The sequence below is a fragment of the Diceros bicornis genome, chromosome 9 (assembly GCF_020826845.1).
Source record: "Diceros bicornis minor isolate mBicDic1 chromosome 9, mDicBic1.mat.cur, whole genome shotgun sequence".
Taxonomy (NCBI): domain Eukaryota; kingdom Metazoa; phylum Chordata; class Mammalia; order Perissodactyla; family Rhinocerotidae; genus Diceros; species Diceros bicornis.
In genome coordinates this window covers 5,405,580-5,425,098 of record NC_080748.1, presented here as the reverse complement: position 1 = coordinate 5,425,098, position 19,519 = coordinate 5,405,580, and the positions used below count along the sequence as shown (strand labels likewise).

At 36.0% G+C, this 19,519-nt stretch overlaps 1 protein-coding gene across 3 annotated transcripts in view; it reads left to right on the top strand.

The window, feature by feature from the left end:
* Positions 1–19,519, top strand: part of XPO4 (exportin 4) — a 127,027-nt gene that overhangs the window by 31,727 nt on the left and 75,781 nt on the right. Inside the window, exons 1-4 of one of the 3 annotated variants that reach the window (XM_058547826.1) lie at positions 3,976–4,041; positions 9,192–9,346; positions 9,456–9,597; positions 13,552–13,690. In XM_058547826.1, coding sequence (XP_058403809.1) covers positions 9,503–9,597; positions 13,552–13,690 — 234 coding nt within the window. In that variant the 5' untranslated portion in view covers positions 3,976–4,041; positions 9,192–9,346; positions 9,456–9,502. Of the gene's footprint in view, positions 1–3,935; positions 4,042–9,175; positions 9,347–9,455; positions 9,598–13,551; positions 13,691–19,519 lie in introns of those variants that run through there. The other 2 variants (XM_058547824.1, XM_058547827.1) reach the window with 2 other exon arrangements.

Genomic DNA, 19,519 nt, shown 5'->3' with positions numbered 1-19,519 from the left:
ATCTCCAGAGTTCCCACTTTAGATGGCCCTGGCTCTGAGCCACTAATGGTGTTTCTTCAGGAGTTTTTGTAAATTGAAGGTGGCTGGGCTAGGCCAGTGGCATGGTGAGGGTTAGGGCCAGAAATACCAGTATATTGAGTTAGGGATTGTGAGGTTCAGGGCTTCTACTAGTATAACTCCTTAAAACACCGCTCAGTCTTTCCCTATCCTTGCCTTTAATTTTCCTGAAGATACCTGGAATTGGTCTTCTGCTGTTTCCTTTCTTTCCATCACTGCTCTCTACTCCCACTTTCTATTGCTTCCGGCTTTTTGATTCATTTGATTCCGTCTCTGAAGTGTGAGCTCTTTTATTAAAGTTTTTATTATTAGTGACCTTGAGAGAACATAAACGGGCAATACAAAAAGGCTTCTTTATTATTTCTTTACTGAAGCTTCACAGGTTATATAAAACACTCTAATGTCTGTATTGGGTTTGGAGGAAGATTGACCCTGAGCTAACATCTGTTGCCAGACTTCCTGTTTTTGCTGAGGAAGATTGGCCCTGAGCTAACATCCTGCCCATCTTCCTCTGTTTTGTATGTGGGATGCTGCCACAGCATGGCTTGATGGGTGGTGTGTAGGTCCACGCCAGGATCCAAACCTGTGAACCCCGGGCCACCAAAGCAGAGAGCGCGAACTTAACCACTACGCCACCAGGCTGGCCCCTAGGCTAAGAGTTTTAAGGGGAAATTTGCTTCCTTTCTATCCCAAGCCTTAAGCATGATGAGTCCTACATAATGCAGAGCCACCTAAGTGTAGTTTCTGTTAAAGAGTTGGGACCGTGGGGTCAATTTCCACCTCTGCTTCCTACTTGACCATGAGCAGATTATTTACTTACTCCATTCCTCAGTTTCCTCATCTGTAAAATGGGGATAATAGTAGTATCTACTTCATAGGGTGGTTGTTAGGATTAATGAGATTATATCTATCTATCTATGGAAAATAATGTCTTGCAATGCTGAGTTAACTCAGTAAATGTTAGTTGTTGATATTATTATTGCCTCTCCCTTTTGTATGTGCTAAGCCCTAGGAATTTAGAGATGCATAGAATAAAGTCCCTGGTGTCAAAAACTAATAGAGAAAAAGAAAGAGGGCCAAATAAATACTTGCACTACATTGTTGGTTAATAAAGATATGTGGTGCATTATGTGAGGTGGGGTAGAGACACCATTTCTGTTCAGGCCAGCAAGGGAAAGGTCAGGAAAGACTGATGATGATGAAGGAGAGACTGAGGCAGAGTTTTGAAGGGTGAGTTCTGATTTCTGAAGAGGAAAGAGTTTGACAGGTAAAGGTTTTATAGGTCACTACTACTTGGGGAACTTGGAGGGAAAAGTACGTATTTTTGGTTTTGACTCTCAACTTGTTGAATCTGTGAGGGCTGGGAATCTGGGTATTTTTTTGCTGGGGAAGATTAGCTCCCAGTGAACATCTGTGCCAGTCTTCCTCTACTTTGTATGTGGGTTGCTGCCACAGCACAGCTGACGAGTGGTGTAGGTCCACGCCGGGATGTGAACCTGTGAACCTGGGCAGCCGAAGCAGAGCATGCCAAACCCAACCATTATGCCACGGGGCCAGCCCCATGGGAATCTGTTTTTTTTAAAAAAACTTTTTTTTTTTAAATTTTATTTATTTATTTTTCCCCCCAAAGCCCCAGTAGATAGTTGTATGTCATAGCTGCACATGCTTCTAGTTGCTGTATGTGGGACACGGCCTCAGCATGGCCGGAGAAGCGGTGCGTCGGTGCGCGCCCGGGATCTGAACCCAGGCCGCCAGCAGCGGAGGGCGCGCACCTAACCACTAAGCCACGGGGCCGGCCCTCTCAGGACTTTCTGATGCAGGTAATTTGCTATTTGGAAATCATTGCCCAGCCGTTTTCAAGAAGAAAGAATTTAAAGTTTTGGTTTTGGAAAACTAAAGTGAATACCATATTGCCATTTAATGTATTGACTTGATGATTTTATTGTTTGTATGATAATGTTCAACTAGGTGATTAATATAAATTAATTTTTAATTTTTTTTTTAATTTTGTTTTGTTTTGTTTTGTTTATTTATTTTTCCCCCAAAGCCCCAGTAGATAGTTGTAGGTCATAGCTGCACATCCTTCTAGTTGCTGTATGTGGGATGCAGCCTCAGCATGGCAGGAGAAGCAGTGCATCGGTGCGCGCCCAGGATGCGAACCCGGGCCGCCAGTAGCAGAGCGCGCGCACTTAACCGCTAAGCCACGGGGCCGGCCCTAAACTAATTTTTAGATTATACTTCATTCTTTATGAAATTTGATATTTTTAAATGGAATATCATTTTTTGTTATATTAAAATTATATTCAGATCTATACCTTATGAAGTGTGTGGATATCAGGGTGTCCAAAGATGATTAGCTTTAGGAACTATTCTGATTTGTAGAATAAACTAGTATATTAATTTGCAAAATTACGCATGTGTAGTGCTTTTCAAGAATGATGAGAAGAAAGAATATGTAATTCAGTAATCCTCTGGGTAATCCATAGTTGATTTGTATTCATAGCAGTATAGCATGTGGTAGTAGTGTTTACTAGTATGCTGTATACTCAGGGTATAGTCAGCTGGTATTAACAATGAAATATCTTGTAAAAACAAACTCATCTTGTTGAATTAGGGAAAATGGTGAGAATGAAGAATTGCAAATAGAAGGACAAAAATATTTATATTCAGCATAGTTAGCTCTTTACAGTATTTTATTGATAAAGCTGTTTTTAAAAAGGTATTAAAAATTTAACACAATTCTTTAATGGAAATATTTTCATTTTTATCTAGAGAGCTGTAGAGGGTGCTGTATCATTAGGAATAGTAGTCTGAGCTGGCTTCAGCGCTAATTTTAAGAATCCCTTTAGGCTAGAGTATCCAAGTTAGTTAATTTCTCTTGGATGTACATCTTTTTTTACTATTTTAACTGAAATTAGAGTTACTAATGTTGCGTAATTGATGTAGTTTGTAAAGAATATTGATCTAATGTACTTGGTTGCAAAATGTTTTTCATCTTCCAGATTCTTTGAATATAGTTGAAATTATGATTTCTCCACTTTATATTGGTTACAGTAACAAAGGTTTATTTTTCTGTTATCTACCCCCACTCTCCCCTCCAAATTGAGAATTCTGATGTTTTTATTGGTAGGCTATATGTAAGCGGTCTCTTCCCCTTCTCTTCAGATGGGTCTCAGTAGGTCAGAGATAACCAAACCATATAATGCGAATGTAGATTTTAGGCAGGTCTGGTTCAGAAGAGTATCATATTTAGAAGAAACATTGTTAGAACAAAATGGAATTTAAAAACCTGGGTAAACTTTAAAAGCTGTTTTTGTTAAGATAGAAATCTGGCTTTTCTGGCTGATTAGTTTATTATTCAGCTAGGAGTTTCATAAATTCCAAACTTTATGGTTCCCTAATTTTTCTGGTTTAATGGTGATTTTAGAAAACTTGAGGTAGAATTATCTGATAATACTTTAGAAATCAATTTTTAGTAGCTTTACACTGAGTTTCACTAGTGCTGAAGAATTTAGAAATTATTTGAATTTGGTCAAGTTAGAGTGGTATGTTTTGGAATAAAAGGCAATAGTTAGCTATGTTTCAAAAATACAAAAATGTTAGAGAAGTATCTATCATTCTAAAATGTAGACAACTTTAAAGTATTCACCTAAACCTTGCCAGGAATTTCTTCTTTTTTCCTGCAACTATATTTTAAATATTTATTATTAAGTTTTATACTATAGTTCCTTAAAAAAATTAAGCAAAAAATTATCTTCCCATCGCCCCCTCCCCCCAAAAAGTGAAAGAATCTTCTCTTGTTGTGGGTAAAAGGATTGCTCTTGGTCAAGCTTTCTTATTAAACAAGTGTACTCTGTTTTTGTTTTTTAACTCTCAAGGCACCACCTTCCATGGTCAATAATGAACAACGCCAGCATGCAGAGCACATATTCTTATCATTTAGGAAATCAAAATCACCATTTGCAGTTTGCAAGCATATTTTGGGTAAGTAATCATTTAAAAAATATTTTTACATAATCAAATCTAGTTTTTCTATCTTGAACATTAGATATTTTAAAATGCTTTTAAAATAAGCAGGTTTGTACAGTTATAATTTTCCATTAGTAATCATTCTACTGCTGTGGCTTTAAAGATAGTCCATAAAGCTGGACAGAAAACTTTGTTTTTACTCTGGATTTTTTCCCCCCTAAATAGAATGTCCAGCAATTTGTTTTATGGTTGACCATAACATGAAGGCTGTTAATGGTGAGGAAAAAAACTAATATTTTTTCAATTGTTTTCAAGTGTGATATAATTTATTATAGGAAATATACTATAATATGTCTTATCCCAGTGTTTTAAAATTAAGATTGTTTTTGGAAGTTTCTACAATTTCTTTCTTTTAGATTTTTTCGTAATTTTTTTTTTTTACCGTATAGTTTGTTCTCAGCTTGCTTAGCAAGTATTAGTCAGTTCTGTGTAATAGGTTATCACTGTATATCTTAAAGCAAAGCGTTGATTTCTACTCTTGTAAAAAATGTTTTGTGAGTACCTTGTATCTGACACATGTACGGAAATGATCTCTTTCCATTAAAAATAATCACAAAAGTTATTTCTTGTCCAAGGATGGCATTTTCTAAGAGAGAGAGAGAGTGTCTTCTGTTTCTTAGACATTTTTCAAGAATACTAAGAGAATTTTCATTGGTCATTGTTATTTTATAATCTGATTACTGTTGGCTGTTTTTCTTAATTGGAGCCATTTTTTGTAACCCATGTTTAAGGCTCTGAAAGGTATTTGAGTTATCCATGACCACAGAATTGGTTAGTTGAGTATTAGAACTTAAAATACCTGACGTTTTATTCTTCTGCTTTTAGTAAGACTTGTCTGTTAGCTACCAGTACTCTGGTTTCTAGATCGAAATCACCTACAAATAAAGTTACATGTTAACAATCCTTTACATATGAGTGCTCATAAGTGAGAATTGTTAGATTGGAGTAGAAAGAGCACTCGTGTAGGAACGATGAGATCCAACCGCCAGTGGTGCCTGCTGCGTGGTGTCCTTGAGGAAGTCACTTAACCTTTCTGAGCCTTTTGTCATCTGTGAAATGGGAATAATGATGCCATTTTCCTTAATGGACTTGGCTATCTTAAGTTGTTGTGAGGAGCAAGTGTAATAACATATAAAAGCGCTTTGTAAACAGGAGGATAAATGTCATGACCCCCATTACCTCATTTCAAATAGCTTTTAAAACTACGATAAACTTAAAAAATGGTCTTTTCTGTTTGCAAGGAGCTAACAGTGGTGGTGAAGGTGACTGTCTCATTCAGGAGCTAGTTCTTACCATTAGAGGAACAGTTTTAATAACCACCTTTTAAATTCGAAATGAGGCAGTTTTGAATTTTTTTGTCTTTGAATGGTCAGTTTTTATACTTGGGTGAATTTGTTTCTGGCACTAAGAAAATTTGTTATCTTATGCCTGTGGAAAATATTTAACTCAATGTTAAGTTAAAAGAAGCAAAAGTGAACGTCAGTGTTAAGAATTTAAGGGAGCCTTACTTCATCCTTACTGCCTTGAAATTGTTCAGCATTAAGAGATTTAGAGAACCATTTTGTTAAACTAGTAACCTGAAATAATTCGAGTCTGATTTTCTCGACATATGCCTTAACTACATTAGCTAGGATTCCATCGTGTTTTGTCTGACTTTCTGTTGTAATTCACTTGTCATTCTGTACTAGTTGGGAAATAGTTGATCTAAGTTATAAGTATTTTATTAGAGTATATTTGTTTATACCACTCTTTCCTTTTTAGAATATGTATATTTTATGAAGTGCTATTGCTTTGTTATGATTTGAGCTTGTTTGGGGATACTTTTGTTTTCCTGATAAAAGTTTCTAAAGAATAGTATTGCTAGTTCCAGCTGTGCTTTTAAAATCAGTTTGGATTTTGAGACATTAACTATTTAAAAGATTGAGTGCATGTATTACAAGCATAATCATTAATGTACTGCAAGGCCCTGTGTTACATTAATGTTTACATCTAAACTTCACAGAAAATCTTTTAACTCCTTACTCAGTTGCCACCAGCACAGAAGGGTTAATTCCTCTAAGAAGACTTCTCATACAAGTGGCAGTCAATCGCAATTCAGAATTTTCACATTCTTATTTAGGGATTATGTGTCATTTTTATAGAACATTTGGGTAATATATTCTAATAAGGGGGAGACTTTCTCTTTGATGCTTCCCTTTTCTGGTCTCTTAAAATTCTTCCTTCCCACTTCTAACTTAAGTTTTATTGTGTTTCTTATTTTTCTTCATTTCTTTCTCTTCTTATCCTTTTGTTTTCATTCTAGTTTTTATTTTTTTGCTCTTTTCTGTGTGTGCACATGTGTGCGTGTGCATGTTGCATGCTTGTGCATTTTGTCAGAAGAGCACTTGTAGACTTCTTCACCTTGGAATTCTTTGGCACTTAGGATTTTACTAGTTTTGTAGGGTTGAATGTTCCTTCAAAAAACCTGTGAGTTCTGTTCTTATAAAGAAATACCCCCAAGCAGTGAGGGATTGGTTCAACACTTCTGGAGCTAACTTGAGCATTCTTTTGTCCTTCTCTCAGGGAGAAATGGATTTCTTTTATTTCTTATCTCAGAAGTAGCTGAAAGAAAACAAAATGAAACCTGAGACTTACTATTATTGGTTGGTGTGCATATAGGCATCATTATTGGTTGATGTGCATAGGCATCATTAGGCAGCCTTTGGACCTTACATTACCTGTGCTTTGGACAGAAATCTCTGAGGCCAGAGAGGTGATTGTAGTAGCTGAACTTCTGGGGCTTGACTACTATTAGGGTTTTATTTTTCTTTTAAAAATATTTTTTTATGAGAATATAGTGCTTTTCTTTTCTTATTATTTACTTCACTTTAACTTTTGTCTTCATGGCTCTGTCTAGTTTCGGATGGCTGACAAGATACAAATGAATTTTATTTACGTAATTATTATCAAAGAAAGTTACCTTGATAGGAAGTGAAAGCTTCCTGCCCAAGTGGCCTAAAATAGTTTATCATCTAGACAGTGTCCCAGTCAGTAGAAGATCATCCTAAAAGTATTAGAAATTCTAGATGAATTGTGAGTTTTTCATGAAGACCTTGCAATTTCGAGCATCTGTAAACAGAGGGCAAGAATAAGGCTCCTGTGTCCCTGTGAAGTCCTAACTCATCTTCTGCTGGTAGGCCTCTGGAGCTCCTTCTAGCATCTTTTGCACATTTATATTATATATAAGTGCAGTATATGAAGGCTAAAAACAATTTTTATGAGAAAGTGTAATTTATTAGGTTAGGAAAATTCCTTCTTATAAATTCGGAGTTTGAGTTTCTTTATTTTTCGGATTCCTCCGTTCTTAGAGACTGCTTCGTATGGGAGTGGTAATTTAGAGATCTTCATCTTCATTTAATACTGTGTAGCAAAGGTATCTAAGAAAAAAGTTACTTTGAAATCTTTTTAACGTCATTCACCTTCCGTAATTATGTCGTCATCCTCGGTCCGTCCCCCCTGCCCCCCCCCCCCAAAGGCTAAGATATAAGCACGCATAATTAGAAATAAACGTGTTTCACTGCTCAGGACAACCAGAAGGTGCTTGTTTGGTCTTATCTTCATTGGCATATGCATTTAGGGGTGGATTAGTATTGCTCAAGGAACATTTACCAGCCATGTGACCTTGAATTTCCTCTCTTAATCTCTTGGTGCATCAGTTTCTTCAACTGTAAAATGCAGGAATTGAATTAGATGGTCTTTGGAGTTCTGTTTTTAAAATTCTGTGAGTCCCTAAGATTTGCTTCCTTGTTAAAATCCAAGGTTAAGGATTTCAGGTTTCTTGTCCTTAAAATTTTTACTATTGTGATAGAAAATGAAGATAGGCAAACAACCAGCATTTTCTTTCAAGAAGAGGTTTATAATAAGAGATTATTCGAATTACTTTTATGAACCATATTTCTCCTTAAGTGATCTAAGTAGATATAGCTGTTGCTGTTTCAAATCCTCTTTGAATAAAACACTTATTTTTTTCTCCTAGAACTTTAAACACATCTTTTTATAATAGGTTTACATTTTTGGAAGCTATTGCTTCAATTATTGATTATATTTTAAGATTTCTAAATTTTTTGTGAGTTCTGATTATCATCTCAATTAGAATTCATGTTAAGATAGCATGGAATAATCAAACTTAAAAAAAATAAAGGTCCAAATTTGTTCCTCTTACTAGTTTTGGTATGTTCAAAATTCCCATGTAGTAATCTAGTATGATTGAAATTTATGTAGGGTATGCATTTTCTCATACATTTTTATAGCTAATTGTGTCAAGGTCACTTGTAACATTTTTAAATAACCTGAGCTTGAATAGGAGAGAAAATGATGTTCCTGACTATATCTTCATGCTCTTCTGCTAAATTCTTGAAGGTGCCATTCTATGCCTAGAGCTAATTTCTCATGGCTTTCAGATACTCATGTCTAGTAATCTTGGCGAATAACCTGGATTCTAATCATAGACTTTTCATGGATTCACATGATGGTTATTTTTTAGAGCTTTGGAAAATTTCTACTTTTTCTTGACTTCATTTTGACTGTTTCTCCCTTTTGATAATGCTGTTTGGAAAGTTGGTATTGGTGAATAAAAGAAAAAATAGAAAATTAACATAAAATATTTCTTAGATATGTTAATTTTCTATATTTTCCCCTCCTGATTCAGTTTTTAGTTCAGATACTGTAACTTGCTAGTTAAGGCTGGATCTTTCTAAGTGTAGCTTTGGGATTTTACTCAGTTTGATCAGTATTGCAATCAGAAAATTCACAAGAACTTCTCACCTTGTGTAAATATGACTCTTTCTTTTTCTTTAACATTTTGAGAAAAATAACCTAAATGGGATTCTGTTTGTTTCTGAACTTGCTATTGGAGATGAGTCGTCCTGCTGAAAGCTTAATTAGTTAACAAACTGAAATATTTTAACAGCATGGCTCATCACAAATAGTAATGTTCAAAGACTAGTTTATTAAGGTATTTTGCAGATACAAAGTTCTGTTTTGCACAGGGTGAGAATCTCTTGGGAAATTTTCTGATAGCTTTATATTTTTATTTTTATTTTTTTTAAAGCTGTGTTATTTTTTAGTTCTTCATGCTTTGGAAGTAACAGTTGAAGAGAGGTGAGGAAAGTTTGTGAAAATTGTGATCGGTGATTAGCTGCCACCTGCCTGAGGTGTCTTCTGAGAGGAACTAACCTCTTTGTGGTGCTAGAGCAAGGTCACTGGATAAAAAAAAGAACAGGTAACCATCTTATTCCTTGTCTGAAAAGTTCTGTTTTAAAATTAATAAATGCAAAATGTTCAAGGGAAGATGAACTACTGTTTAAAGAAGTTTCTGATTTTCTCCTCAGAAACGAGTAAAGTGGATTATGTCCTCTTTCAAGCTGCCACAGCCATAATGGAAGCAGTTGTCCGAGAGTGGATTCTCTTGGAAAAAGGTAGCATCGAGTCACTACGAACATTCCTTTTAACCTATGTCTTACAGAGGCCTAAGTAAGTACATGGAGGAGGTATTGCTAAAATACTTTTGCTAAGCTTAGCCTTTTTGAGTTGTTTTTGTTTGCATTTTTTTCTTTATTTTTTAATGATAGATGTTTATGATTAAGCTCTATGGGGCTCATATTTTAAAAACTCATACACACATAATTGTAGGTTGTTTTGGTACTGAATGAAATAATACTTTTTATTTAAGCTTATAATACTAGGTTCTGTTTCTTTGAAAAGATTGTGCTGGATTTTAAGTGTTTTTGTTGTTGAATTCTGAAGATTTTGGTTATAAATAAAAGTTGATCTTGGACTCAGTCAAAAATCCTTTATAGTTATTCTTCTTTTGGTGCTTGGTAAGTATTATAAGATATAGGTGAGTATCCCAAGATGGGGTGAGGGAGGAAATCAGATACTATTAACAAACCAGGCATTACGTAGAAGTGTGCATTAAAAAGGTTGTAAAAGAAAAAGCACCAAATTCTTTAACAGTTTCCTTTGGGGAGGGGATTAGGTTTGAGAAATGAGGTGAAAGTGAATTTTCTTTTTACATTGTACACAGTATATTATTTAAACGTTTTATGAGATTGTGTACATTTATTGCTTGTATGATTTTTTAAAAATATATGAGGAAAATTATCAACCACACAACTTTTCAGAGAAATTCATTTACTACTTAAAGTATCCCAAATACCAAGTCTTCTTTTAAGAAGTGGCAGTGCACATTGTATGTGTGCTGTTTGTACAATTGAATACTTTTTGCGTAGATGTTCATTTCCAAATTCAATGAAAAATATTTGTTATGCCATCAGAAATGCTGGTAATTAGGAATGTTGATTAATGGTGATAAACGTGCACAACACCTTAAAAATAATTGAGCATACTGTCCTACCTTTGTTCCTACTGACTGTTCACTAGCAGTCTCTGAGTTCATGATATTTAATAATAATTACTGGTATGACTTTAGCACTCAGTTAATTGCCAACTGCTTTACATATAGAAAAATGCATGAGAGAAAGAAGCCAGGGTTTACTTAGCCTCTTAGCATTACAGGTTTAGTGGATAATGTGTTCTATAGGTGAGTGGATATATATGTATGTTAGGGGAAGGTATGGCTTATTTTTTCCAGTTTTAACAGAATAAGGAAAACCTGCCCCGGTTTCAAACCTTTCTCGTCTCCTTTGTGATGGTTTTATTTATTTAGTTACTTAGTTAAATTTCAGTTTGCTGTTTGATGAGGCCATTTGGGTGTGGTACTAGCTTGCCCTAGATCAGCTCATTTATCACTATTTTCCCCCACCCCCCAACATGGGGACCACTGAACTCTGGAGAGCTTTGGTAGACTTAAATGTCACAAATTTTGATTGTGTGCGTGTATGATCTCTTATATTATCCAAAATAATCTCACCCTTGAATAATTTTGATTAGTTCAGAAGCTATTTTAGAGTTGATTGCAGGGTTCCACATTGAAATAGTTCACTTATATATTTTCTCTCAAACTCTTATTTTCAGAAAAATAAAAAAACTTTCAGCAAAGTTGAAAGAATAGTGCAGTGAACACACACATACCCTTTCCCTAGTAGAGGCTCAGTTAACATTTTGTCACATTTGATTTCATATGTATATATATATGCATTTTCTCCTAAACCAGCTGCAAGTGTGCTGCAGAAATCATGACACTTCATCCTTAAATACTGTAGCATGTCTCTCCTAAGAGCATAATCTCAATACCCTTGGTATTAATAATTGGTATTTATATTACCTAATATAAGTCTGATTCCATATTCTGATTTCCCCAGTTGTCTAAATAATGTTATTTATATCCTTTTCTCCTTTATAGGTTATTTTTTTGATCCAGGATTTAACCACAGATTATACATTGTATTTAGTTGTCATATCACTTTAGTCTCTTTTAATCTAGAATAATTCTGCCCTTTTTTGTCTTTCATGACACAGACATTTTTGTCTTGTAGAGTGTCCTACAGTATAGAGTCAAGTTAAAACTTCTGGTATACTGCATAGGTAGAATGCTACATGTTATGGAGTATAGAATATTACATATATAATGTTGTGTACTTCCATTATAGGCACAGAATTTTTTCTTTCTTTTTTACGTTTTCCTCCTGAGATAAAATTTGCGTAGAGTGAAATGTGGAGTACGCATTTTTAAGGAGACAGTATAGCATAATGGTTGAGAAAGGGACTGTGAGTCCCACTTCTGCCACTTATTAACTCTGTGACCTTGGGCAAATTATTTAACCTCTTTGTGCATTAATTTTCTGATTATCAAATAGAGTGAATAATAGCACTTACTCAAAAGATTTTTGTAAGGATTGAATGTATTAATTTTTGAGAAGTTATTTTATATAGTCTTGCATATCATAAGCACTCAATAAATGTTAGCTATTATTATTTAATTTCCTAGTAATTTATAATTCTTGCCAATAGAGACATTTAAAACTAGTTTTACATACATTTCTAGTAGTAATATTCAGCTTTATGGATATTTTCTAGTAGTATTTGAAACTATTGCATCCCCCCAGAAGTACAAAAATTCCCTTTGGTCAACTCATATTCTTGCACATAATAGGATCTCTGCATTTATTTGCTTAATGAATGCTTCAAGTGTGTGTTTTGAAGGAATATTTGTCACTTCAGTCTTGACATAAGGAGACAAGTTTGTTCATTTGTATAAATGTCTAATAAATGCCTGTTATGTGACAAACTGTATTTTTGTGTGGGACTACAAGAGCATGCTTAGCATGGCAGCCAATCTGGGAGATCAGGTTAAACCTATAGTAACAGATGCTTTATGTTATGTGAGATGTGGAGGGAGCCCTCCTTAGTAATGACCAGCCGTGTGTAGAGGAGCTGTTCAGGGAATGCTTTCTGGACAAAGTGGCATCATAGTCTTAGAAGAGGGTATAGTTCAGAGGCCTGAAAGTGCATGAGCGTTGCGCCAGGAGCTGAGAGAAGTTCAGTGTATCTGCAGCTTTGAGTGTACGTGGAAGGGGTGAGATTAGAGAGGGGAGCAGGTACCTGGCCATGAAGGGCCTTAGGAGTGGGTGACCATATCATTTCTGTCCAAACGGGGACACTCTTCAGAGTAAAAGAAAGCACTATTAATAATTCTGTTGGACAGCAGGTAAATTGGCAGTGTCCCAGGAAAGCTGGGATAGGTCCCACAGCTTATAAGCCATGTTAAGGAATTTGGGTTTTATCCCAAGGGCACATAATTGTTGTATCCTTGTGGCGTTTTAGAGGCCGGATTATAAAGTTCAGAGTTATGTTTTCTGAGCCTTACTTTTAAGAAACAGTTGTGAAAAGGCACTTAAATCTCTCTGCCCTTGTGGTCTAATGGGCTTTGTAGAATGCCTTCACTTGGGGTTGGTGCTTCTGCCACCACACTGAGGAACAGAGCTTAGATATGAACATTTTGAAAGTTTTTTAGAATTTGTGTGTTTCTATGATGTATCTTGGATAGCTAGCATGTTGCCTTTTCACATTAAAGGGAGTGGATTTACTGCTGGTTGGAGATGCATATTAGATCAGAATTTCTCTGTTTATTGGTAGAATCTAAATCTGGCTCCTAGTGAATTGACTTACATCTATTGAACACTGCCTGAAGCAGCTAGCACTTATATAGTGCTTAGTATGCACTAGGCACAGTTGTAAGAACATTTAGTCTTTGTAACAACCCTGTTACTGTTATCCCCATTTCACAGATGAGAAAACTGATGCTCTGAGGGTTAACTGTCTTGCCCAGGGTCACATAGCCTGTAAATAATGGAGCGTGGATTTGAACCCAGGTCTTTTGTCTTTGGAGTCTGTGCATAACCAGTAGGCTATACTGCCCTCAGATGTAAGCAGTGTTATTGTAGCTTCAGGCATAGTGAGAAATTTTGAAGTATTTTGATATTAGATTTATGTAAAAGTTTTCACAGTGGTTTTTATGTTTTACAGCCTCCAAAAGTATGTTCGGGAACAGATTCTATTAGCAGTAGCAGTAATTGTAAAACGAGGATCATTAGATAAATCAATTGACTGCAAAAGCATTTTTCATGAAGTCAGCCAGTTGATAAGTAGTGGCAATCCCACTGTGGTAAGTGTGTCAACTCTTTGTGTTTATAAATATTTAAAATTTTTATTTTGTATTACACAAGTACCATTATAGCAACAGTAATGGATATCTACATAAAAGAAAAAGTGCGCAGTCTAAGAAACCAAGCAATTTTCATTTGTTCATGTTTTCTTCTAGTCCTTTTTTATATGTGTACCTACTATAGATACAGTGTACTTTGCTTTTTCATTCGATTCTGTTTTTCCATGTTGCCATAGTGTTCATAATCATCGTAATGTTCATAATCATCATGTAGTATTCATAATCATATTTAATGGTGTAAAATATTACAAGCTAATATACCATAATATTTTTAACCACTTTCCTTCTGTTGAACATTTTCCTCCATTTTTAATAAAATTTTGACAGCTACTAGTGATAATAGAAAGGTTTGAATAAAATACTTGACATAAAAATTATTACATGTTGCTATGCTAATAGGTCATGGTATAGGATGACTACCAGTTGTTCCTGTCACCTGAACAAATTGAGAACCATTTTTCTTGACTGAATTACTCTGGGGAGGGGAGCCCGATTGTTGTTTCTTTTTCTTCTCCTTTCAGTCTCCTGTCTCCTTTTGGAGAACGAGTTGTGCCTAGAGAGTGACTGGCTGTAGCCACTCTGTCAGAGGCAGGAGGAGTTGGTGTTAATGATCAGCTGTGATCCTAAGTTAGAACTATTGACTTTTATCAGCTGAATGGTATTTAACTCATGTAGACTTGGGATTGCTAATACCTGGCTGTTCTGATTCTCAGGTATTAAATCTTTAAATCTTTAAATCTTTTTTCTCTTTCCCAATTTCTTTAATCATTTTATTTATTTATTTATTTATTTATTTATTTATTTATTTATTTTTATTTATTTAGTGAGGAAGATCAGCCCTGAGCTAATATCCATGCTAATCCTCCTCTTTTTGCTGAGGAAGACCGGCTCTGAGCTAACATCTGTTGCCAATCCTCCTCCTCTTTTTTTCCCCAAAGCCCCAGTAGATAGTTGTATGTCATAGTTGCACATCCTTCTAGTTGCTGAATGTGAGACGCGGCCTCAGCATGGCCGGAGAAGCGGTGCCTCAGTGCGCGCCTGGGATCCGAACCCGGGCCGCCAGTAGCAGAGCACGCACACTTAACCGCTAAGACACGGGGCCGACTCTCTTTAATCATTTTAAAGAGATCTATGTGAGGGTGTACACCTTACAAATCTTTATGAATTACATCTTCAGTGGCCCCTCAGTGAGTGGTGTGATTTTAAAAATTTATGTAATTTATTGGATGGTTTGAGGTTAGGATGTGGTGGTCCATTTTGGGACAGCTGTACACATTGTCCCGTACTTTCCAGTGTCTTGGATTTCTGCTCCCCTCACCTTTTACCATCCACAGATGTGCACTCACCTCCCGGCTCTAGCCATCTGCCCTCCACTCTGGCTGGGACCCCCAAACTGACGTACCAGGGTCTCAACTGAAGGAATATGTAAGCAAGTTGTTAGGACTTTGGAACTTCCTATACATACATACCCTAAGTATTTTTTGTTTTTACTTTGTAATTCACCAATGGTCATGTGTCTATTCTTTTTTTCCCTATCAACCTTATTGAGGAATAATTTACGTGCATTACTACATCCATTGAAAATGTACACTTTGATGAGTTGTGACAGTTATATATACCAGTGAACTGCCACCACAGTCAAGATATAGAACATTTCTACCTATATTTTGATTTTTGATTGTGTGGATATTGTGTTCTATGCCATTTTTGTGGCAGATTTCTTTAAGAGTAAAGCTGTCCAATAGAACTTTCTGTGTTGATGCGAATATTCTGTATCCATACTCTCCAATATGTAGCCACTATACTAGCCACGTGTGGCTTTTGAGCCTTTGACTGGTTAGTGTGACTGAGGAACTGAATTTTTTACTTTATTTATTTATTTTTTGTGAGGAAGATTGGCGTTGAGCTAACATCTGTGGCCAGTCCTCCTCTTTTTGTTGAGGACGATTGGCCCTGGGCTAACATCCATGCCCATCTTTCTCTACTTTATGTGTGGGATGCCTGCCACAGCATGGCTTGACAAGCGGTGCATAGGTCTGTGCCTGGATCTGAACCTGCGAACCCCGGGCCGCCAAAGCGGAATGTGTGAACTTAACCACCATGCCACCAGGCCGGCCTCAATTTTATTTAGTTTTAATTAATTTAAATTCAGATAGCCACATGTAGTTAGTGGCAACTGTATTGGACAGTGTACTTCTAGAGACGTTGATAATCCAAAGGTAATTTTATGTCCTTTTGACTTAATCTTAGTATTGTACAATTTAATTGTTTATGTAAAACTAACAACTTCAAAAATGTGTGGGTTTGAATCATTATGAGTCATTTTGACTTTGTTTTATGTAATGAGAAGCTCTCTTGAAAATAGTCACCAAATAAGATTCCATTTAAAATTTTTGAGATAAAAATGATTGGGAACCTATTTTTTACTTACATTAATCTTTGCACTCTCAAAATTTCTCTATGGGTAGACAGGGTCTCCATTTCTATGAACAGCTTTGCTCTTGAGATGCTGATGCTTCAGAGTTGCCTACATTAGTTGTATTGTTCTTTGCATGGATTTTTTTTAGCATTTGCTGCTAACTAATGGCCATGTGTGCAGTCCATGGTCATTGATCGTCAAGGGAAGAACAAGTGGTTGATGTAACTAGCCAGACCTAGTAGGGAAAAGGTTTGGAACTGAGGCTGCTACTTGGAAATATTATCCTAGCCCCTACTGTCCTGAATCAAGTTACTCTTCGTATTTTAGATTCTTCTTAAGGACATATTGTTTCATTTGACAATCTGCAGTAAATGAGTCCAGCTCATTCTGTTTGACTGGGATTTAAACTTGAGGAATCTAACCAGTAACTCTGGGATCTATATGTTTATGACTAATGCCTTTTTCCTTGTTAGTTTGGTGATCATGTCAGCTGGGATTTCAGTATTAAGACAGAATTTCTGTGGCTTGTCCTCATTCCCCACAAGTAGCTTCTTGGCAACTGGATGCTGAAGGCAAGGATCAAGAGTCGCTTGCCTCTCTCAGAAAGGAGCCCATACACAGGAATTGTGTTCTCCACTTCCTTTCCCCTGGGTAATTTGACCCACCACAAAAAGTAGTCCCAATGCAATGTGGCTATTGGGATTCTTTTGAGCCGCTGAAATAATTGATGACCTACGCACTGCTCATCAAGCCATGCTGTGGCAGGCATCCCACATATAAAGTAGAGGAAGATGGGCATGGATATTAGCCCAGGGCCAATCGTCTTGAGTAAAAAGAGGAGATTGGCAACAGATGTTAGCTCAGGGCTAATCTTCCTCATCAAAAAAAAAAAAAAATTCCTCCATTTATACTGCAAGGTTAAATGCCCACCATGTGGCTATCTTTGTTTGGCCTGGCCCAGCAGTTTGAAACTAGCTCATTCTGCAGGTCTAAAAAAATAAGGTTACAGACCAGTGAAACACTTAATGTATATTCTTCTCTCTTTATCTTTGTCTCAGACTGTTAAGAATTTGTGGGATTGGTTCAAGAATTTACTTAAGATTTTCTTGGTGTTAGAGACATGAAGAGCAGTGGGAGAGAGGTTTAGAGCTGATAAGAAAGTAGAATGATAAAATCAGGGCATTGATATAATGTTGGCTAGAAACTTTTTGTGTGTGTGTGTGAGGAGATCAGCCCTGTGCTAACATCTGCCAATCCTCCTCTTTTTTTTGCTGAGGAAGACTGGCCCTGGGCTAACATCCGTGCCCATCTTCCTCCACTTTATGTGGGACGCCGCCACAGCATGGCTTGCCAAGCAGTGCGTCAGTGCACGCCTGGGATCCGAACCGGCGAACCCTGGGCTGCCGCAGCAGAGCGCACGCACTTAACCGCTTGCGCCACCGGGCCGGCCCCGAAACTTTCTTTATAAAAGTGATTTTTGTTTGAAATGAAGAAATAATTGACTGATGATTTTCTATGGAGGAAAGAAAGGGTTGACCTCATGAATTAAGTTAGGTAACTAACTTTCTCTCCACACCTCTTCTAGAATGATGCTTCTATCAACCTTTTTTGGCTAGAAACTGTGTATAGTCTGGCTTTCCCTTTTCTCTTTCTAAGAGTATATTTTTTGGTGGTCCATCCCCTTGTACTAGTCTAATGTACATGTTTAAATAAGTTTAGGGGCAGTATAATATAATACAACACTGATTTTGATTTTGGATTCACACTTAGGTTTAAATCCCAGCTCTGCCATATATTACCTACCTAACTTGAACAAATTAACTTCTTTAGGCGTTAATTTACTAATATGTAAAATAAATGTGATAATATCCATTTTTGGGGCTGCCCAGAAGAGGACAGAGGACGTTAAATGAATTTAATAAGCATTCAGCAAGCGTTTGGTTTATCTCCCTTATGGTCTCACATCCTTTTCTTTATAGAATCTTGGGACATGGACTATTAAATTTTCTCTTTTTCTATCAAATAGTATTTTAAGTATTGACAATCAAGAAAGTATTTATGCTATTATCCATGAAAGAAAACTAATTGTGTATTTAAAAAAAATAACCAACATATTAGCTTTCCTTTAAATGCTTTAAGAAGTACCTAATAGTCTTAGATCTCTACAGATAGTTTTATGGAAAAATATCTAGTTCATAAAATATTTCCTAAGGAGATTATATTATTTATATATAATATGGTTTTCCATGTATCCTGATGTATTATTATTGTAATTATGCTTGTACAATTATTAAATAATATGTTGTTTCATGCCTGTCTTTGTGGGCAAGCTGTTTTTCTTCTGTGGTTATAAAGGTTACTGTGGTTACTTCATGTCAGTTTGCAGTAGTGTCAGACTCACTGTCTACTAATTTGAGAGAGATAGGTATGGACCCTTTACTTCCTAAGGAAAGTAGCTAAATTTTTTATTTTAAATTAATGTTTAAGCTAAATTTTTAATCTATTTCATTTTTGTTTTATTCCCTTTGAAAGTAGTAGGCATATGTTAAATCGCTTTTAAAGCTGTTTAATTTAGCATTTAAGCCTCCTTTCTTCCTCTTTGCCACGCTAGAGAGAAGTGGGTGAGAAATTCACTTGTCTACAGTAGTGCTGCCCCTGGATGTGATAGCCAACTTAATCTCTCTTATCACAAGTCTCATTGATGTTTGCTTAGAAGAGCAGCTGGAAGTCTGCTTTATGTATGGCAACCTTTCATAAAGTTTATTCTTGGTAGTAAAGCTCCTGGGGTAAGAGCCAGGCTATTATAAGAGACAATCCTCTCTCTGAACAAGAGTATTTTATTTTGTCAGCTGGAGTTAGTGTTTGAGTATCTTGTGCTTGTGACAGTAAGCTGGTGAGTAAGGCAAGCTATCTCTGAAGGGTATTTTTTCACTATCATGAAATTAATGGCTTTTATTGGAAATAAGAATGCTGCTGTAAGACTTTGAATGTGAAGACAATGGTTACTTAAGTTGTTGGCCAGTAAATTAACTTGTAAATTTTTAGTACTTCAATGAAAGAAAACATATTAGACTCTTTCATAACCTTGAGACCTCATTGAATTTCATCTACTTGTTTTACTTATTTAAATTTTCTCTTTGAAATTTATCAGCAGCTGAAAAAATAAGGAACATATCATGTATTAATTCTCTACCTTCCCTGGTGTTAATAGTGTTAGGCATAGAAGCAAACGTTGATTCATTTATCCAAGTGACATTTACTGAGCATCTACTATATTGCTTTAGTGATGCTTTAGCTTAGTCTTTCTTTTTTTAATCGATAACTTATCTTATTTTAATTTGGTGGAATGT